General features: G+C 41.5%; 1 protein-coding gene across 1 annotated transcript in view; it reads right to left on the reverse strand.

Annotated features, from left to right (window-relative positions):
* COP1 (COP1 E3 ubiquitin ligase) overlaps positions 1-16,495 on the reverse strand; it is a 922,999-nt gene that overhangs the window by 742,696 nt on the left and 163,808 nt on the right. The window contains exons 4-5 of the mRNA XM_078642019.1: positions 5,733-5,797; positions 882-1,001 (exon numbers count right to left, since the gene is read on the reverse strand). Coding sequence (XP_078498145.1) covers positions 882-1,001; positions 5,733-5,797 — 185 coding nt within the window. The remainder of the gene's footprint in view (positions 1-881; positions 1,002-5,732; positions 5,798-16,495) is intronic.

A 16,495-nucleotide genomic window follows, 5' to 3' on the forward strand; every position in this document is an offset into this window, starting at 1 on the left:
CGTGGTTACTTTGCCCTCTTGGGAGGGGGGGCGGTGGGTTGCTGGCTCCATTTCAGTCTCACTGGGCACTGTTTACACCCCCTCCCCCTGCACCGTGGGCTGCTGGGTGTTGAATAAGATTCACTTGCTGCCTTCAAGCTGACCAATTCATTTGTTAATTGCGCATATTTTCACAAGTACATGAGAAGCTTCCTCAGCACAGCCACAGGCTACCTTTCACACATCGTGCGCGCGGCGGCCCTGGCTACTCCTAACAGTGCACTGGGGTGCCGCGGCGCACAGTTTGGGAACCACTGCACTAGAGAAACAAATATATCACAGACAGAGGAGGACAGAGAATCAGGAATATAGACAAGGATAAACCAGAGAGTGAACAAGATTGGTAGCAGGGTAAGTACAATGCAGAGGGGAGGTTACAAAGGAGTCAGGATTCCTCACTGGGCACCTACCACAAACGTTTCATCCGTTCCATGCAGTAGTTGCTATCGATTGAGGTAGATATCTTGAACAATTAGCTCAGTTAAACTAAACTCTATAAACTCATGAGAAGCTGCTTTAAATCTGTTCATAACTAGGCAGATAATCAAAACAAAGTTTTGTACTATAGTCAGCTGAATTGATATGGTATGGGACTACGCTGCAGAGGTACTCTTAATTACACCAACACTTTTTGCTTTAGTAGCTGGCCATAACCAAGGGTAGATGGAGCAAGTATCTTTAAAGAATTTTTTTTAAAGCCAAGGCACCCAAAAAGAGCACTGCTGGCTAATTTAAGAACACAATCTAATCCCTACCAGCAAGATAAAGAACTGAAGAAGTAGCCTGAGGAAGCAGCTTGATCTCAACACAACCACGCCAAGAACCAGGAACCACTTACTCACCGCCTCCAGCTGCTTCTTTTTCTGCACCAGAAGCTCGAGCATTAAGTTCACGTTGGCCAAATCCAAGTTGTCCTGGTCCGTTCCCAGTAAGTCTTGGAAGATTTGCCACCGGTGGCCATTCTAGGTAGAGCAAGGAAGGAGAGCAGGGAAAAACAGAGCCATTATTACAAATGAGTCCAGCATCACAGCCAGTGACTCGACAGGTATACTAGGGTATGTCCGTAATTAAGCAACTTTAAGTTTTGCTGGTGAGTAAAAAGCATCATAGAGGAGGGCGGATGAAGAATGATATCCCCAGACAGTAGTTATTGCATCAACTCAAAGTTGGTTGTGAAATATAATTTGTCAGTAGGCAGTTTCTGCCAAGTATATGACAAACTTGTACGCATGGGTATGATGACACACACTAGATAATCAACACAGCTGCAGATAAAAAATAACTACTAAATATAGTGATCTATGCTATTTTGCTCAAATGTGGGGACCTAAAAAACGCCCTGTGAGTCAGGGTGAGGGCAAAAGTCAAACAGCCCCACTACTGTGGTGGGTGAGTGGCCAATGAAGTCAACCTTACAGAGAGTCCTCTAGCTCCATGTGGCTCAAGCCTCCTGCTCACCCAAACCATAAGTGCTCCGGGCGGCACCATCTAACACAGTGAGTATGTTCCACAGCCAGGTCAGTCAAAATACTGAAGTTAACTGCATACACAGACTAAAAGTTACAATTAGTTTCTACAGTTACCATCAGTATACATCAATTCTATGTTTAAGGCTTAAGGGAGAATTTAGAAGTAAGCGGATCTTCTTTGGACAGCCTCTCAAGGCTTACCTGCAGAAGTAACTGGGGTTGACTGTCTGCTGCCAACGTTGTGGGAAGAAGACTTTGATTTTGGTTGTTGCCATTTAGTACAGGGTGCAATCCGAGGTGACATCTATTTATCAAAATTATGCACCGCTTGCCCAAACTAATGTGGCTGTATTACTACCCGAATCAGGCATTTTCTCTTCCTAGTCCACTTCTGGTATATAAAGGGTTCATATTAGAAGAACCCTGCATCGCAATGCTTCCGTTCCCCTTTGCTAGCTAGACAGTTGCCCGCTGATTCGGTATTTCTCCCTGTGAATTTTGCACCAGTTTTCCTATTTTTAGACTTCTGTTTCTCACTCTTAGTTTTGGGTTCCTTCTGCCCTGCTGCTACTCTGTGGTCACTGGTCCTCTCCATCCTTTCATCTTCATTTGACCAACTGGTTCCTTTGAAGCTTTTTTAAAATGTATTTTATTTTTTTACGCCAGTGTCGTCTCCTTCTATCTGAAAGTGAGTTCTTTTTTTGGGGACATTTACTGACTGGTGTTGTTAGTGAAAGGAGTCACCCTTTCCTCGGGGTAAAGACCTGGATAAAGGCGTGACCACCATGATGTAATCACAACAGATTGCAACATCAACACCTTCAAATGCACAATATTGTTATGGATCCAACCCATGGTCTTCAGGAGGCTACACAATAGAATGCTGAAATCACTTTTATTAAAACATGAAATTCTGCTTTTAGACAGTATTCAGTTATTCATTATGCTTCCAGCTTGCCCTCTGTGCCTGTGAAATTTTCCCTTTTGATGGAGATTCTAACAAATGAAAGGAGGTTTTTGAAGCTCGGACGATCCAATTTAGTGTTTGGCCCACACAGTTAAGGGAGGCTAACCGATCAGCTGTCTCACTGAGGATACCTTGTTGTGGGCTATAGGATCAGTAACATTCTCAGATTCTAGCTTGAATGACTATTCTAACTTTTTCTCCGATTTTAGATTGATGTTTGAAGGCCTGACAGGGAATATTCCGCTGAAGAAGCTTTTTGTGACTTCAAAAAATAGTCACATGAGGTGATGGCCTATTAACTAGGTTCAGATGGCAGGCAGCTGGGACCAAGTGCGGCGAATGCTCCCAATTGACTCAGTTTCAACGCGATCTCAAGGATGAGATAAAGGATGACTTGATATAGGTACCACGTCCTCCTACTCTCAATGATTCCTACGATAAACTCATACATGTTGAATACTGATTGAATGAATGCAAAGAAGAAAAAGAGAGGGATTAGATGACCTAGCCAGTAAGCTTCCATACCGAGAGCCACGTTATCTCGTAAACAAGAAAGCCCAAAGGTGTCGGAGCCTAAAGAGGAGTCCAAGCATAAATAATCTGCCAGAGGCCTATTACCAGAAAGCAGACGCTGCAGATCTGGTCTGAATGGTTTAGAACTATTTTGGGGAAACAGACGTATTATTCACCAGTGATTTACTTGATTGTTTGCTATTCGCCAGAGTACTAGATGGTCAAGTAAGTCTTCAGGTACCTCCTAAGCATAACTCTTCCGAAGGAGGAGAGATTTTGTGATGAAGCACTTCCTCAAGTTTTTTGTTCTAACTTCAGTCCAGAAGGAGGACATCACTTATTATTGCTTCCTCTCCCATTGCATTTGAACATAAGGACTAGGATTTCAGTCATGGTTTTGCTTGACTCTGGAGTAACTGGATTCATTTTGGACATAGGCTGGGCTCAGAATCGTGCAATTCCGAATCAACCCAAACTGAAAGCAGAGGTAATACATTCTGAGTGTGGGACTCCCCTTACTTCTGGACCAGGAGTTGAATATACTCCCAATCTAATGGTCACTATGCACAATCATCAATATTCTCTAAACTTTGATTAATTTCCAACTCTGAATCTCCCAGTCATTCTTAGACTTCAATGGCTGTACCTTCTTTACCCCATACAACATGTACTCCTTTGACTTACTCTCTTAGATCAGAAAACTCTAATCAAAATTGTTATGTTACGTCAATTTGTAGAGTGCGGTTAATCACCCATGAGGGTAGCTAGGCACCGAGGAGGATGGGTCCGAGGGAGGAGGAGGAGATGAAACTAGTTTAATCTGGAACAGCCATGTCTTGACGTTCCTTCCGAGTCCATGGGGGAGGAGAAGGTTCTGAGGTGTTTCGGGAGGTCGTTCCAGGGTCCAGACTGCGAGGTATGAGAAGGGGCGTCTTCCGCTTTTTGATGAGAGGGAGGTGTGCTCTTGCCTGGGGCTCACATTGAAGGTGTCTGGTGGGTTGGTGGAAGTTGAGGCGGTGGTGAGGTAAGATGGAGCAGTGTTGTGGAGAGCTTTGTAGGTGTGGGCGAGTAGCTTGAACTTACATCTTTCTGGAAATGGGAGCCAGTGGAGACTGCTAAAGTGTGGAAAGATGTGGTTATTTTGTGGGATGTTCAGGATGAGTCTGGCGGCAGTGTTCTGGGTGGTTTGGAGTCAGAGTAGGACATGAGATGGGATTTCGACGTAAAGGGCGTTTACGTAATCAAGTGTACTTGTGATAAGAGCTTGGGTGAAGAGTGGTAAGGTCTTCATATTAGCGAGCTGAAGAACACTGTCTGATGCTATAGATGAGACTTCCTGACTCTTTTCATTGCTAATCAGAGACCATTGTCAAGAATTTGCAGACATCAACAAAACCAAAGGTCAATAATGCCTTGGCAAAGTCGCAGAGACGAAGTGGAGGAATCAGTCTAAAAACCGGGGCAGAAATGTTGTTTGGCTGGATGCATTCCTTCTGAGAAACAAAACGGAAGTGTTGAGGCAATAATTAGAAGAAAATCTAGAGCATGGTTAGGTTACTCCTTCAACCTGTCCTGATGGGACTTTGTTATTCTATATGGCCAATAAGCCCAATGATTTAAGGCACTGTATCAATTGGCGATTTAAGTTATCCCTTCCTCTGATCAAGGATATTTTAGAGGTGGTATGAGGTTCTCAGATTTTTGCAAAATCTGATGTCTTAGTATTAAATCAACTGTTGTGCATCAGAAATAGCCATAAGTGGAAAATGGCCTTCAGAATACTTTTGGGGCATTATGAATATAGAATTCTAGCCGTTGGGTTAACCAAGGCTAGTTCGATCTGTCAGAGGTTTGTGGACATTAATTTCTCCGGCATAAGTTTTATTTTTGCTGTTGTCCATTTAGACAACATCTTGGTTTTATCAGATCATAGCTCGCATGTGCTGGAAGTTCTATGGCAACCTAGATCAGACCAATTAAGGCACAAACCCCCAAAATACCTTTTTGAGAAACAGAACGTTGAGTATTTAGTACTCACTTTAATACCAAAAGGTTCTAGCAATGGGTCGTAAGAAAACCTTAGCAGATTTAGATTCGCGCATTTTACTGCGAACACCAGTGACATAACAAGATCACTTAAGAAGGAAAAATTGAAGAACATGTTCTTCTGGGATTCCAGAGAAGAGGAAACAATTAAGGCATTGAAAATAGCTTTTACAAGGAAACCTTTTTTGCGGTCAACCAGATACAACAAAAACATCCTGAGGATTTCCAGAATAGGAGACAGAGTCAAGCCTGAGTGGATGAGTCTGTCATGTACATAACGTTCTGAGTTCAGGAAAGTTTTAACAGGTTTTTTTTTGTAAAATTGCCAATATTTTCTAAATTGTATCGCAATTCAGCCAAATCTTGAAATGAAGATAAACATTTACTTATTTTACCTCTCCAAAACACAGTGTCGTATCATATTTCAGTATCATATTTTAAAGTAAGGGTGAACCCTAATTTCACACCCTGTGAAGTCAGAATATCTAACTATACTGTCATAATTGTCCCATGATAGTGCAGTCTTGCTGGGTGGAAAACGGTTCAAAGGGCATCATGAAGCTCAGATTTCTTTTTCTGTGAAAAGTGTTACGGTTTTAACATCTGTTATCTGAATCACTTGTGACAATCTTACACAAGGGTTTCACTATATGTCCGAGACTTGAGGAAAGCTGATTTCATACTGGTGTTTGACTTACTGAAGGGTCGAGCTTGAATCTCTTCTCTTCAAACCGCTGCTTCTGTTTCAAGATGAGTTCATTCACTGCAAGTAAAATATATCTAGATTTAAATACTGATTAGAGATTCTGGTACAGGCTGCCTTTTAAAATTATTTGCTGGAAGTGGTCTATGCAACAGACCGGAAGATTGGCAGCATAAACTACATAATTCTTACTCATCCTCTATTCTTAAGGACGTTGAAATCATGTAATTGGTGTCAAAAAGTGGTGAACATGCAAGAAACAGAAGGGAATAACAAGTAATTCTCTACAAATGCACACACTGCAGCATCTGAGACAATCCAATTATCAGTCAAGGAGGTGCAAAAATATAGAATTGTGAAAATCTGGCAAGTCTATCCAGGGATAAGAAATCGGTGCTGAGACGTGCAACCATTTTTGTGCACTTATACGTTTTGGTAAAATAGACCAGCATCAAATTATAATATTAGTATTTTAACCAAACTGATTTCACTAAACAATTCTATACTTTGCATTTAGATAGGGCCACTTCAAAGTGCTGACTGACAAATAAAATAGAATGAGAAACAAGTTACGGGGATGAAGGTAGAATAAAAACAAGCATTTACAATGCAATAGGTCTCGCAGCATTAAAGTTTGAGTTATTGGCATTGTGTATGACAATGCGTTGCATAAATATTTTAGCAAACTTTCAATTGGTGAGCAGTGAGTGTGTACAAGAGTATGCTGTTGCTCACAGCTGTTATTATTCACACAACTCTGATGATGCACCTCACGCACGGGCTCACAGTTGTTATTCACACAGCTCTGATGATGCACCTCACGCACGGGCCAACAGTTGTTATTCACACAACTCTGATGATGCACCTCACGCACGGGCTCACAGTTGTTATTCACACAGCTCTGATGATGCACCTCACGCACGGGGCTGACTCAGTTATTATTCACACAGCTCTGATGATGCATCTCAGGCACGGGCTCACAGCTGTTATTATTCACATAGCTCTGATGATGCACCTCAGGCACGGGCTCACAGCTGTTATTATTCACACAGCTCTGATGATGCACCTCACGCACGGGCTCACAGCTGTTATTGTTCACACAGCTCTGAAGATGCACCTCACGCACCGGGCTGACGCAGTTATTATTCACACAGCTCTGATGATGCACCTCAAGCACGGGCTCACAGCTGTTATTATTCACACAGCTCTGATGTTGCACCTCACGCACGGGGCATGCAGTTATTATTCACACAGCTCTGATGATGCACCTCACGCATGGGCTCACAGCTGTTATTCACACAGCTCTGATGATGCACCTCAGCACGGGGCTCACAGCTGTTATTATTCACACAGCTCTGATGTTGCACCTCACGCACGGGCTCACAGCTGTTATTATTCACACAGCTCTGATGATGCACCTCACGCACGGGGCTGACGCACTTATTATTCACACCGCTCTATTTTGTGTACCTTTGTAACTGTATATATGTAACTTGTTAGTGTGTTTAGTGTATCTTGTGTACCTTTTGTAACTTACCTAGTTCTTTTGTAAAGCGCTCTGACACCTTTTGGGTAAAGTTTGCGCTATATAAAACTTCATTAAAGAAAGTAAATAGTATAGGTAAATATTAATTAATTTCAGCAGTGAATATGCGAGTTCCCTACCCCTCCGTCATTAGTGTAACGTTGTGAGGGCACAGACCCGCAATAGCGTACTGACTACAGAGATTGGAATCGCGGCAATAACTAGGGTGGGTGAGCGTGTGCCCAGTCTGTTTCTTTATTCGAACGGGATGCCTCTGTAGTCTGCTACGATGGATGACGCGCGAGAAAGCAAGTCAATGCTGCAGCAGGGTGCCACTCGAACCACTGCTTCTTAACGGAACGTTTAGTGTCAAAAATGCCACATATGCCTCAGAGAACCGTCCCCGTATTGTACATGCCCTGACAACGTCCCTTAAGGATGCCACGCATATCCCCAAACCCGGGAACGGGGGCAGCAGCCAAAGCTTCCTGCACGGAGTATCAGTTACGAACATACCCGGGAGAGGTCCAACGATCGTTCACTCTGACGATAAACGGCCATACCACACTCTTTAACGTTCCTCCCATCCTGAAAGTCGAGCCACAGGCTGGCCTAACATCCCCGCTCTGGGAGAAGCGGTTAAAAACAGGTCCGTTACCGACTAACATTAAGAAACCCCTAACCAAGGCAACAAGCTCGCTTCAAACTGGGCGGCTTACACAGCCTGTATGAGAGCGGCTGGAGAGTAGCACGTGCGGACCTGCCCCAGCATCAAATTAAATGGCATGAACGGACAGCAAAAAGCATGAAAACCACAACACGAAACCGAAACCTTCCGTGGGGCGGGACTTCCGTTTTCGGAAGCCCGCGCACCCGCCCACGGAGTGCCACGGAGAGAAGCAGTGCTGGTGACGCGGGGCTCCCATGCCCGAGGGAGATCCCCGCGGAGGCGGCAGAAGTCCAGAATGGGGGTAAGTGGCGCTTAGTGGGAGGGGGGGTGCGCTTGTGTGTGTGTGTGTGTGTGTGTGTGTGTGTGTGTGTGTGTGTGTGTGTGTGTGTGTGTGTGTGTGTGTGTGTGTGTGTGTGTGTGTGCGCGCGCCTGTGTGTTGCCTGTGTGTATGTGTGCGGCGGCGGCAGCGGGGGGGGTCTCTATGTGTGTGTGTGCGTGTGTGTAGGTGCGCTCGTGTGTGTGTCTCTGTGTGTGTGCGGCGGGGGGGCGGAGGTGTATGTGTGTGTGCGTGTGTGTAGGTGCGCTCGTGTGTGTGTCTCTGTGTGTGCGCATGCGTGCAGGGGGAGGTGTGGCTCTGTGTTACGGCTTTCCAGGAGACAGGAGCTGGCCACAGCGAGCGCGTTCTCGTGCGCGTGGCCCGCTCAAATCGCCTTCTGGCAGAGGAAATGAGCGCGGCCAGGTGCTGTCTCCTGGAAAGCTGCGTCGCTCACAATAGGTCTCTGGCGAGACAGCGCTTCGCGCTGTAAATCGCCACGAGACCTAAAAAACAACAAACGTACACAGGAAATCCGATAGTTCCTGTTTCCTGGCTAGTGTCAAGCTCCTACCCATCCTCCCACACAGCCCTGTCTGACCATACATCCATGTAGAGTCCATTTTATCTAATTAGCTGGCGAAAGCATGTATGAACTAGATTGTTTTCCGTATTTCTGAAGGACAAGATGTTGAGATGTGCTCTCTAGGATTGCCAAGTGTGTAACAGACCGCTGCCCTACACAAAAGGGACTCAAAATGTTTGATCAGCTTGAACTTTTAATGGCATATTGTTTGCCTAGAACACAAAAGCAGATTCATTTTGAAGAATGGTACGGGTACCTACCTGTGACAGGTTTGGCCATTTTCTCCAGAAGTCATTAAAGTATAGTGCACATTATTCTAAATGTTATATCCTGTTTTCCACTCAGAGCTAATGAAGTGCTTTTAGAGCCAATTTCATTTAGGATTCTTTATGTTAAGGTACAGTCCAATAAACAATGAATTTAGAGGGACTGTACAGATTCCACATTAGTAAAGGTGCATCGTAGTAACCATATGCAAAAACACATGACCTCACGGCATGCAAGATTAGAACACAAAGAATGTTTCTTAAAATTTTAAATAACAAACAAGGAGATCTTTATCAACAGATAATTATGTGCCACTAAATTAAATATGAACATATTGTTCCAGCTGTAGCTACACTGTGGGAGAAGACTCCCAAATTGGCTTTATCTTCTGGAAGGTCGAATTTAGTTAAGGTGGTGGGATTTTTCCATTTGCAAACACAATCACTGTACCTCACTTTAGTTTAGCCTAATTTCCCAGCAACATGGAGGCAAGAATATATGGAACAATGATGGAAACGCAAAGAAAAATACCCTACATCAATCTCCGAGACTAATGAGAGGACTTAGAGAGATGGGTGACATGTAGAAATATGAAGTAGGCATCAGATAACATAGGACCACAATTAACATGCCATTTTACTTGTCACAAAGAGACTCCCAGGGATGCCACTACTACTAATTTGTTTATATAAACAGCCCTTTGCCACACTATGTTAGGACTTCTTTGAAACTCTTAGGGCTTCAAGATTTGTACATATGCAGCTTTCTTCTCTAAAACTCGAGTCTCGGAATCACTCTAAATCCCTGAAGCCTATCGAGGATTTTTCTCACGTCTTGGGACGTAGTATTAATACTGATTCACTCTATAGTCTGGTTTGTGAAGAGATAATTACCCTAGCCGTAACAGACAGCACTTTTGAGAAATATCTGAGCATGCGAAAAAGGAGGAACACCGAAGGATACGTTTATCTGATAGAAAAGGCATATGGACAGCAAGGGGCATCAGACCTTATTCCTAGTTCACTATATCAATATAATTAAAATGGTGATACTTCCTCAAAGCCATTTTTTGGGCACTTGTGTGTTTTGTTCTCCCACCGGAATCAGAATCTCACTTCTTTTCTACAAGCAGAAAAGTCTTGCCATATAAATCAAACAAATATTCTGCAATTGGTAGTGACATTTGGTCATGTACATACAGCTTTCAAAAGGTTTTAGAGAGAAGCTGCACCTTGGTCTTAAACAGTACAATATCATTGTAATGGAGCCCAGAATAGTTACCACAGTTAGGCCAATTTTCGATTCCTTTTTAAATGATCCCACTGCTTCTATGTTTTAGAAAAGGGTTCATAGTAAAATAGGTGTCAAATTTTGAACTACACTCGGAAATGCAACTGAAAATGAAGGCAGGGCTCCATTTAGTTTTATGCAACTATAGAACAATCAAAATAAGCCATTAATGGTTCTAATTTTGCATTGCAGCTCTTGGAACATGCAGAAACGAAGTTGCACAAATTCGTTGGTGAGGCCAACCTTTAATGTTTTCTTTTCAACTCTATTATTTAAATATTTACACAGGTCCTGCTTTATAAAGATCCACTGAAAACTATTTTCAAGCATCAGGAATTAAAGAGCCCTAAAAGGAATGGATTGTATGGAACAGTAATTTAGTTATGTGTTTCAATTATCTGCTGTGTGATGGTGCTGGATTGTTCAGAGGCATATTATACCCTTAAATATTGATATGTATAATTGATAATTGAAACTGAATGCACAACAGTCCACCACTTGGTCTGCTAATTAATATTTTCTATGTGTCTATCGTCATTTAAACTAAAAGGTTTTAAAAAGAAAAATAACAAAAGAGTCTCAAAGAAAAACATGACCAACTAAGCCAAAGCAATAACTGGAAATTTGCCTGGGCTCTTAACTGAGTGCAGGGAGTAGTGTTTTATAAACTTGTGCATCAGATCGCCTTACAAATACCCACATATGTCAACTCTCAAAGAGGGCTGCAGTCGCCAAAACTGCTTTTGCCTTGGGTTCTCGAATTCTAGGATACACTTTTTGCTTTGTCAGCTCTGAGCATAAGAAATTCACAACAAACCCCACCTAGTATTGATCAGACCTTTTCTGCTTCTAAAATATAACAACAAAATCGTGCTCGTCTTCTATGTGTTCTAGAGAAGTGTAACAATTCTCAGTGTTCTTTCGGAACTCTCCTATACATCCTCCCTTCTGATTTCAAAACATTAAAGAGGATGATGTTTGGCACCACCTAAAGAAGAGATTAAAGTCTGACTCAAAACACAACTTTGTTTCATAAGAAAAGTTTATATAGATTGCCAACGCAAAAAAACTACTTCTCCTGCGCTTCTACTTGATGGAATAGCAGTTAACGCGGTCAGGGTCAGGTTCAAACTTTTTAAGGAACCGACCGATGACGCTTTTAAAGATCAAGAAATTCACCAAGTATCTATCAAGATATTGAAACCCGTTCTGGTGAAAGAGTTTGCAGAATGGAATCAAACAAAAAAGGCATATAAGAAGACACATCTTTTGGCCCTGTTTTGCCAAGACCTATCTTTTGGCTGAAACCATTAACCAGTATTTTCTCCATCCTCTGATACAAACAAATTTAGTTACTGCAAACTTTCTTAATTTGATATTCCTTACATGACACTCTGGTCTGACCCTTTTTCCGTATTTGAGCCTATCACTGCTAAAACTTTTCTAGATAGTCATGCACTATACAAAATACGTATAATAATAATAATATAGTAAAAGACCTTATGGAGTCTAATACCAAACCTTTTTTTTAATGAGAGCGAAAATTAGTTCTCAGCCTCCAAATAATGAGGTTCAGTTTCTTGAACATGGACGTTGATCTCTAGCTGATAACCTTTGCAGTCAAAGAGCAAACTCTCTGGAAGTTGGGATAGGGAGACTTCAGCAAAGAAGCAGGTGTAATCCAACAGTTCTAAATACTATGCAATCCTCTTGCACTTTTGAGCCATCAAGATGGTCTTTTCGCCAGTATCCCTTTCCAAATTACAATCTAAGGAAGACGCAGGAACTTAAAGTAGCTGTACCAGTTCCAACTGATGGAATGATCGCCAAAGTAGACGCCTCTAATTAGGGAGCCACCCAGGGCCTGTTTTATTATGAGGCCACAAAGCATGGAGCAGCTCTTGCTGGAGGGGACTATATGACAGTTTCCCTTATTTGCGGACCTCAATTTGTTTCAGCAAGATTGTGTCCTTGTCGGAGTGCTTCACTCAGATTGGTTTCATTTTGAAGAAAGACTGCAACAACTTCTTTATAACTTTGTTTCGGGCATCTGGAAAAAACAGGAAGACAGAAAGCTTTTTAAGAGCCAACTGGCACACCCATAGACATGGTTTCTTATCTCAGGCAAACCATGACTGTGCAGTATTGTATAGGTTATGCAACAAAGTTAGTCTGTCTTGTCCGGTCACTTTATGAACGAGACTTCCAGGCATGTGAGTAGGCTGGCGGAAAATCCCTTAGATGACCTTAGGCACATGGGGAGCAATATATTGAGAGTGCTTTCATGTCATAAGAAATCTGAGAAAGCACCTGTTGCGATACCTTATAGGTGCGCCTAGGTAGGAGTGTTTAAAGACTATTAAAATCATCTAATCGTCATACAGAGAGCCTAATGGAGTAGCTCTAGAACGGACATCTTTAACGTTACTTTTTTTAAATAAGTTTGTTTATGAAGCTGAGGTCCATGATCAGATAAAAATGTGTGCTCTTTTTTTGGGAACTAGAGAATATTAGCAATATAACTTCAATACATCCTCTCTGCGAAAACCTCTGAACACCGTTACTTTTTGCATCAATTGTATGTATGCCTACTAAAACCTCAGAACCTGAAGTTCTTCTAGATAAACTGTTTGGTGGATGTAGTCAGCCATGAATGCCTCTTTTTAAACTTAAAGAGTTTCAGCAACATTGTAATTGAAACTCTTTTCCCTTTTTAAGAATAAGACAATCCGGTTCATTTGATCACCACTGGAAAAGCCTGTTGTATGTACCAAAATCAAACATTCATAATATAAAACCAGAACCCATAGACTAGATCTTGCCCCTCCAACCACCATGTCCGGGACCATACTAATGCCATGTTTTGTGGCTTTAATACAACTAGATATTTTCTGCCTAAAAATCTGCATGTGGTTGGGAAAATAATGACAAAGGCCTTCTGCTCTATTTGAGAAGTACTTGATTATACTTGGATTAAAGCTGTACTGGAAGCCTTTAGACTTGGCTAAAAGACAAAACAAAACTTTTCTTCTCAATCCAATCATCGTTAGAGAAAAGCAGTGGCACTAACTTCTCTTGGTAGGGATGGGAGTAGGGGGAGAGGAGTGGTTTCTTCTAAAAGAAAGCAAGGATCTCTTAAGTGGAAAGAGACAACCTTGCAGCAACCATGCTCAAAGAACAGATGAAGGTTTCTTCCAAATATCAAAAGATTCATTCTGTCAGGGACAAAAAAGCATGAGTGTCTAAATAAAAAATCCTAGACCACAGTCGTTGTGTTATTTCCTGTCTGAGTGAAGAAAACCTACAGCTCCATTGCTATTGCCTTCTATTACACTACATTGGGAAAAGAGGAAATATCACTGATGGACGAACATAGGTGAAAAGAAATGTTTGTAGATGTCCAGAAAACGTCCAGCTTCTCTACTGATATGATGCAGCAAGTTGCCACCAAATCATCCTCACATGTTATCAAAGATATTATAAAGGAAGTAAACCCCTTTAAACCAAGTGTCTGAAATAACTCTTAATGAAGGATATTCTTAGCCTTCTGTTCCTCATCGGAAACAGGTCTCTTTCTTAGGAGGGGTAGCACCAAACGAAGAATGCCCAAAGAAGTCAGGGTCAAATTTTGGCAATCAGCACAGTCACCTTTGGTCAGCAAAATACCAGTGGTGCCATTCAGTTTAGTGAGAGATGTTAGATTTTTAGTAGGCGTCAAGTTCTTGAGCATCTTCATGGCTGAAGGGTATACACGAGGGTTGGGCCAGAAGAAGGCCACAGAATACTACACCCAGCAGCCTTAATGCCACAAAGGTAATCAAACTTCAACTTGGATGAAACTTGGATAGGGTGAAGATTTCTAATTGACTTGGAGCATCATCGATGTTTTCCATTTACAAAATGAATGCAAGTGGTGTCCATTTTCTTGTGATGGTGGAAAGGAAATTGTCTACATGCGACTGCATTAGTCAACTCCTCAATGGAGAATGGAAACAGTGCAATCTTAGGTAAATAAGCTGGAAGACTACTCTCCAGTTCCGTGTCTCATTTGGGTGCATTTGGAGAGGAGAGCTGCATGCTAGCCACTACATATTTGCAGCAAAGGTGAATCCTACACAGAAATCTTCTACTACTGACGGACCTGGAAATATGAAGTTTTAAGAGGGAATATGAGGACACTTTCTAAAAGAGAATCAAACCTCTGAAATTCTTAGTCAACAATACTATGACCAGACGGACTGTAGAACAAGAAGGTAATTTGTAACCACACTGTAACAATATGTCATATGTCTTGTTGAAGGCAGCAATGCCGAAACGCGAGTAGGGCACCAAGTTTGGAACATAAATTGACCTTTATAGTTCATGAATATACGGTCATTTCGATTATCCGCTGTCAGTACAAACGAGTTATATCCATGAATCCAGTTTACAGATACCGAATTCTAGTGCAATAGACTATTTCCTGATGAAGGCAGCAATGCCGAAACGCACGTAGTCCACATCTACCGCATTGCCTCCATCAACTTCACGTCTATCGTATATTAATGATGGAAGTTTATATGGAATAGCATGAATCAATTTATGTGAATCCTGTTATGTATCATTTATATACCTTTTGAGATAAAAACAGCTTTTATATATATAAAAAAGGGAAAGATGAGAATTCAAAAATAATCAGATTTAATAATAAAAGGAAATATACTTTCTTAGACATATGTGTGTAAATCATTGTACATTTTTGATGACTTGATTGACGTCAACTAGTGGTTGCTTATTGTGGAGGGACCTAGAACGGTTGTTGTCAATTCCTTGACCTAACTAGCTATAGACCTTTACTTAATGAACAAGCAGGTCATGCCTACGAACAATAACCAAATCGTAAGAGACCATCACAAGCACCTGGAGTGAAGCAGTTGGTTTCTATTTTAGGTGTATTTTAAAATTGCAAATAAATGCTGCTATGCATCCTTTAAATCAGCATATTTTGGTTTACCGCCCAACCTACTAACAGGTACCCACACCCTGTCTAACTGCCATGGGAAAAAAAATATATATATAGAATATGGGGGATAAAGGCATACAATTCCACTCACAATCTCAACAGGATGCTTTTGTCAATTGCACAGTTATTCAACACTGCCCTATCCCGGACTGGGGACATCCCTTCCACACTTGCCCCAGAGTCCATTTCTGCTGCCATAAGGTTTCCAAGGCAACCCTGCAGTCCATCAAGAACATTAATGATACAGAGCACCCACAATGTGATTTCTGTCCACGTCATATGAAATCCAGTCTTGTCAAGCATTTTCTGAATAAACAACAAGAGAAAAACCCATAACCCTAGTTGAGACCTGGGTAAGTACAATATTATACCACAAAGTCTCAATGGGAGTCAATAAAAAGGGGGGATAATTTAGAATAGTAAATTAATTCTATAAATAACACACAATCACACTTTCTTATATTCAAGAGCTTATATCAAGAAAAAAGTTTTTACTTAACTATTTATTGTACTAAGAACTGTTGACAGCATCAAAGAATTTTAAAGTGTTTTGAGTGCGAAGTGAACACGTAGTGCTTGTGCAAGAGGTGATTAAATGGCGCAAGTGAAACACATAAGAACCAATAAGGAAAACCAGCATGTAGATTGGAAGTTATTAGATGTAGATATTATGCATGGGATATAAACTCTTGAATATAAGAAAGTGTGTTTACGTGTTATTTATAGAATTATCCGCCCTTTTTTATTGACTCCCTGTGAAGAAGTACAATTCAATAGTAGGTTGATAAACAGGTTTCTTTATTCTCATTAAAGGAAGTAAGGATCTCATCCACAGCTGAGATGGGCAGGCAGCAACTGACACAATCTAGTTCAGATTAGAACCATAACATGACTACATCATCAGATTCTACGAATAACATTCTAGACAGGGTAAGTGTAGAAGTAAACATAGAGAAGGATACCACACACCTTCCCCTGAACACAAAAAAGACAATCAAAACTATTTCAAAATATAATCATTTAGGGCATTAGGAACATGACACACACGCATACTTTTCCTGATGGGAACATTTGACACTATATCAGATTTGGGATGTACACATTT

The sequence above is a fragment of the Lissotriton helveticus genome, chromosome 1_1 (assembly GCF_964261635.1).
Source record: "Lissotriton helveticus chromosome 1_1, aLisHel1.1, whole genome shotgun sequence".
Classification (NCBI taxonomy): Eukaryota; Metazoa; Chordata; class Amphibia; order Caudata; family Salamandridae; genus Lissotriton; species Lissotriton helveticus.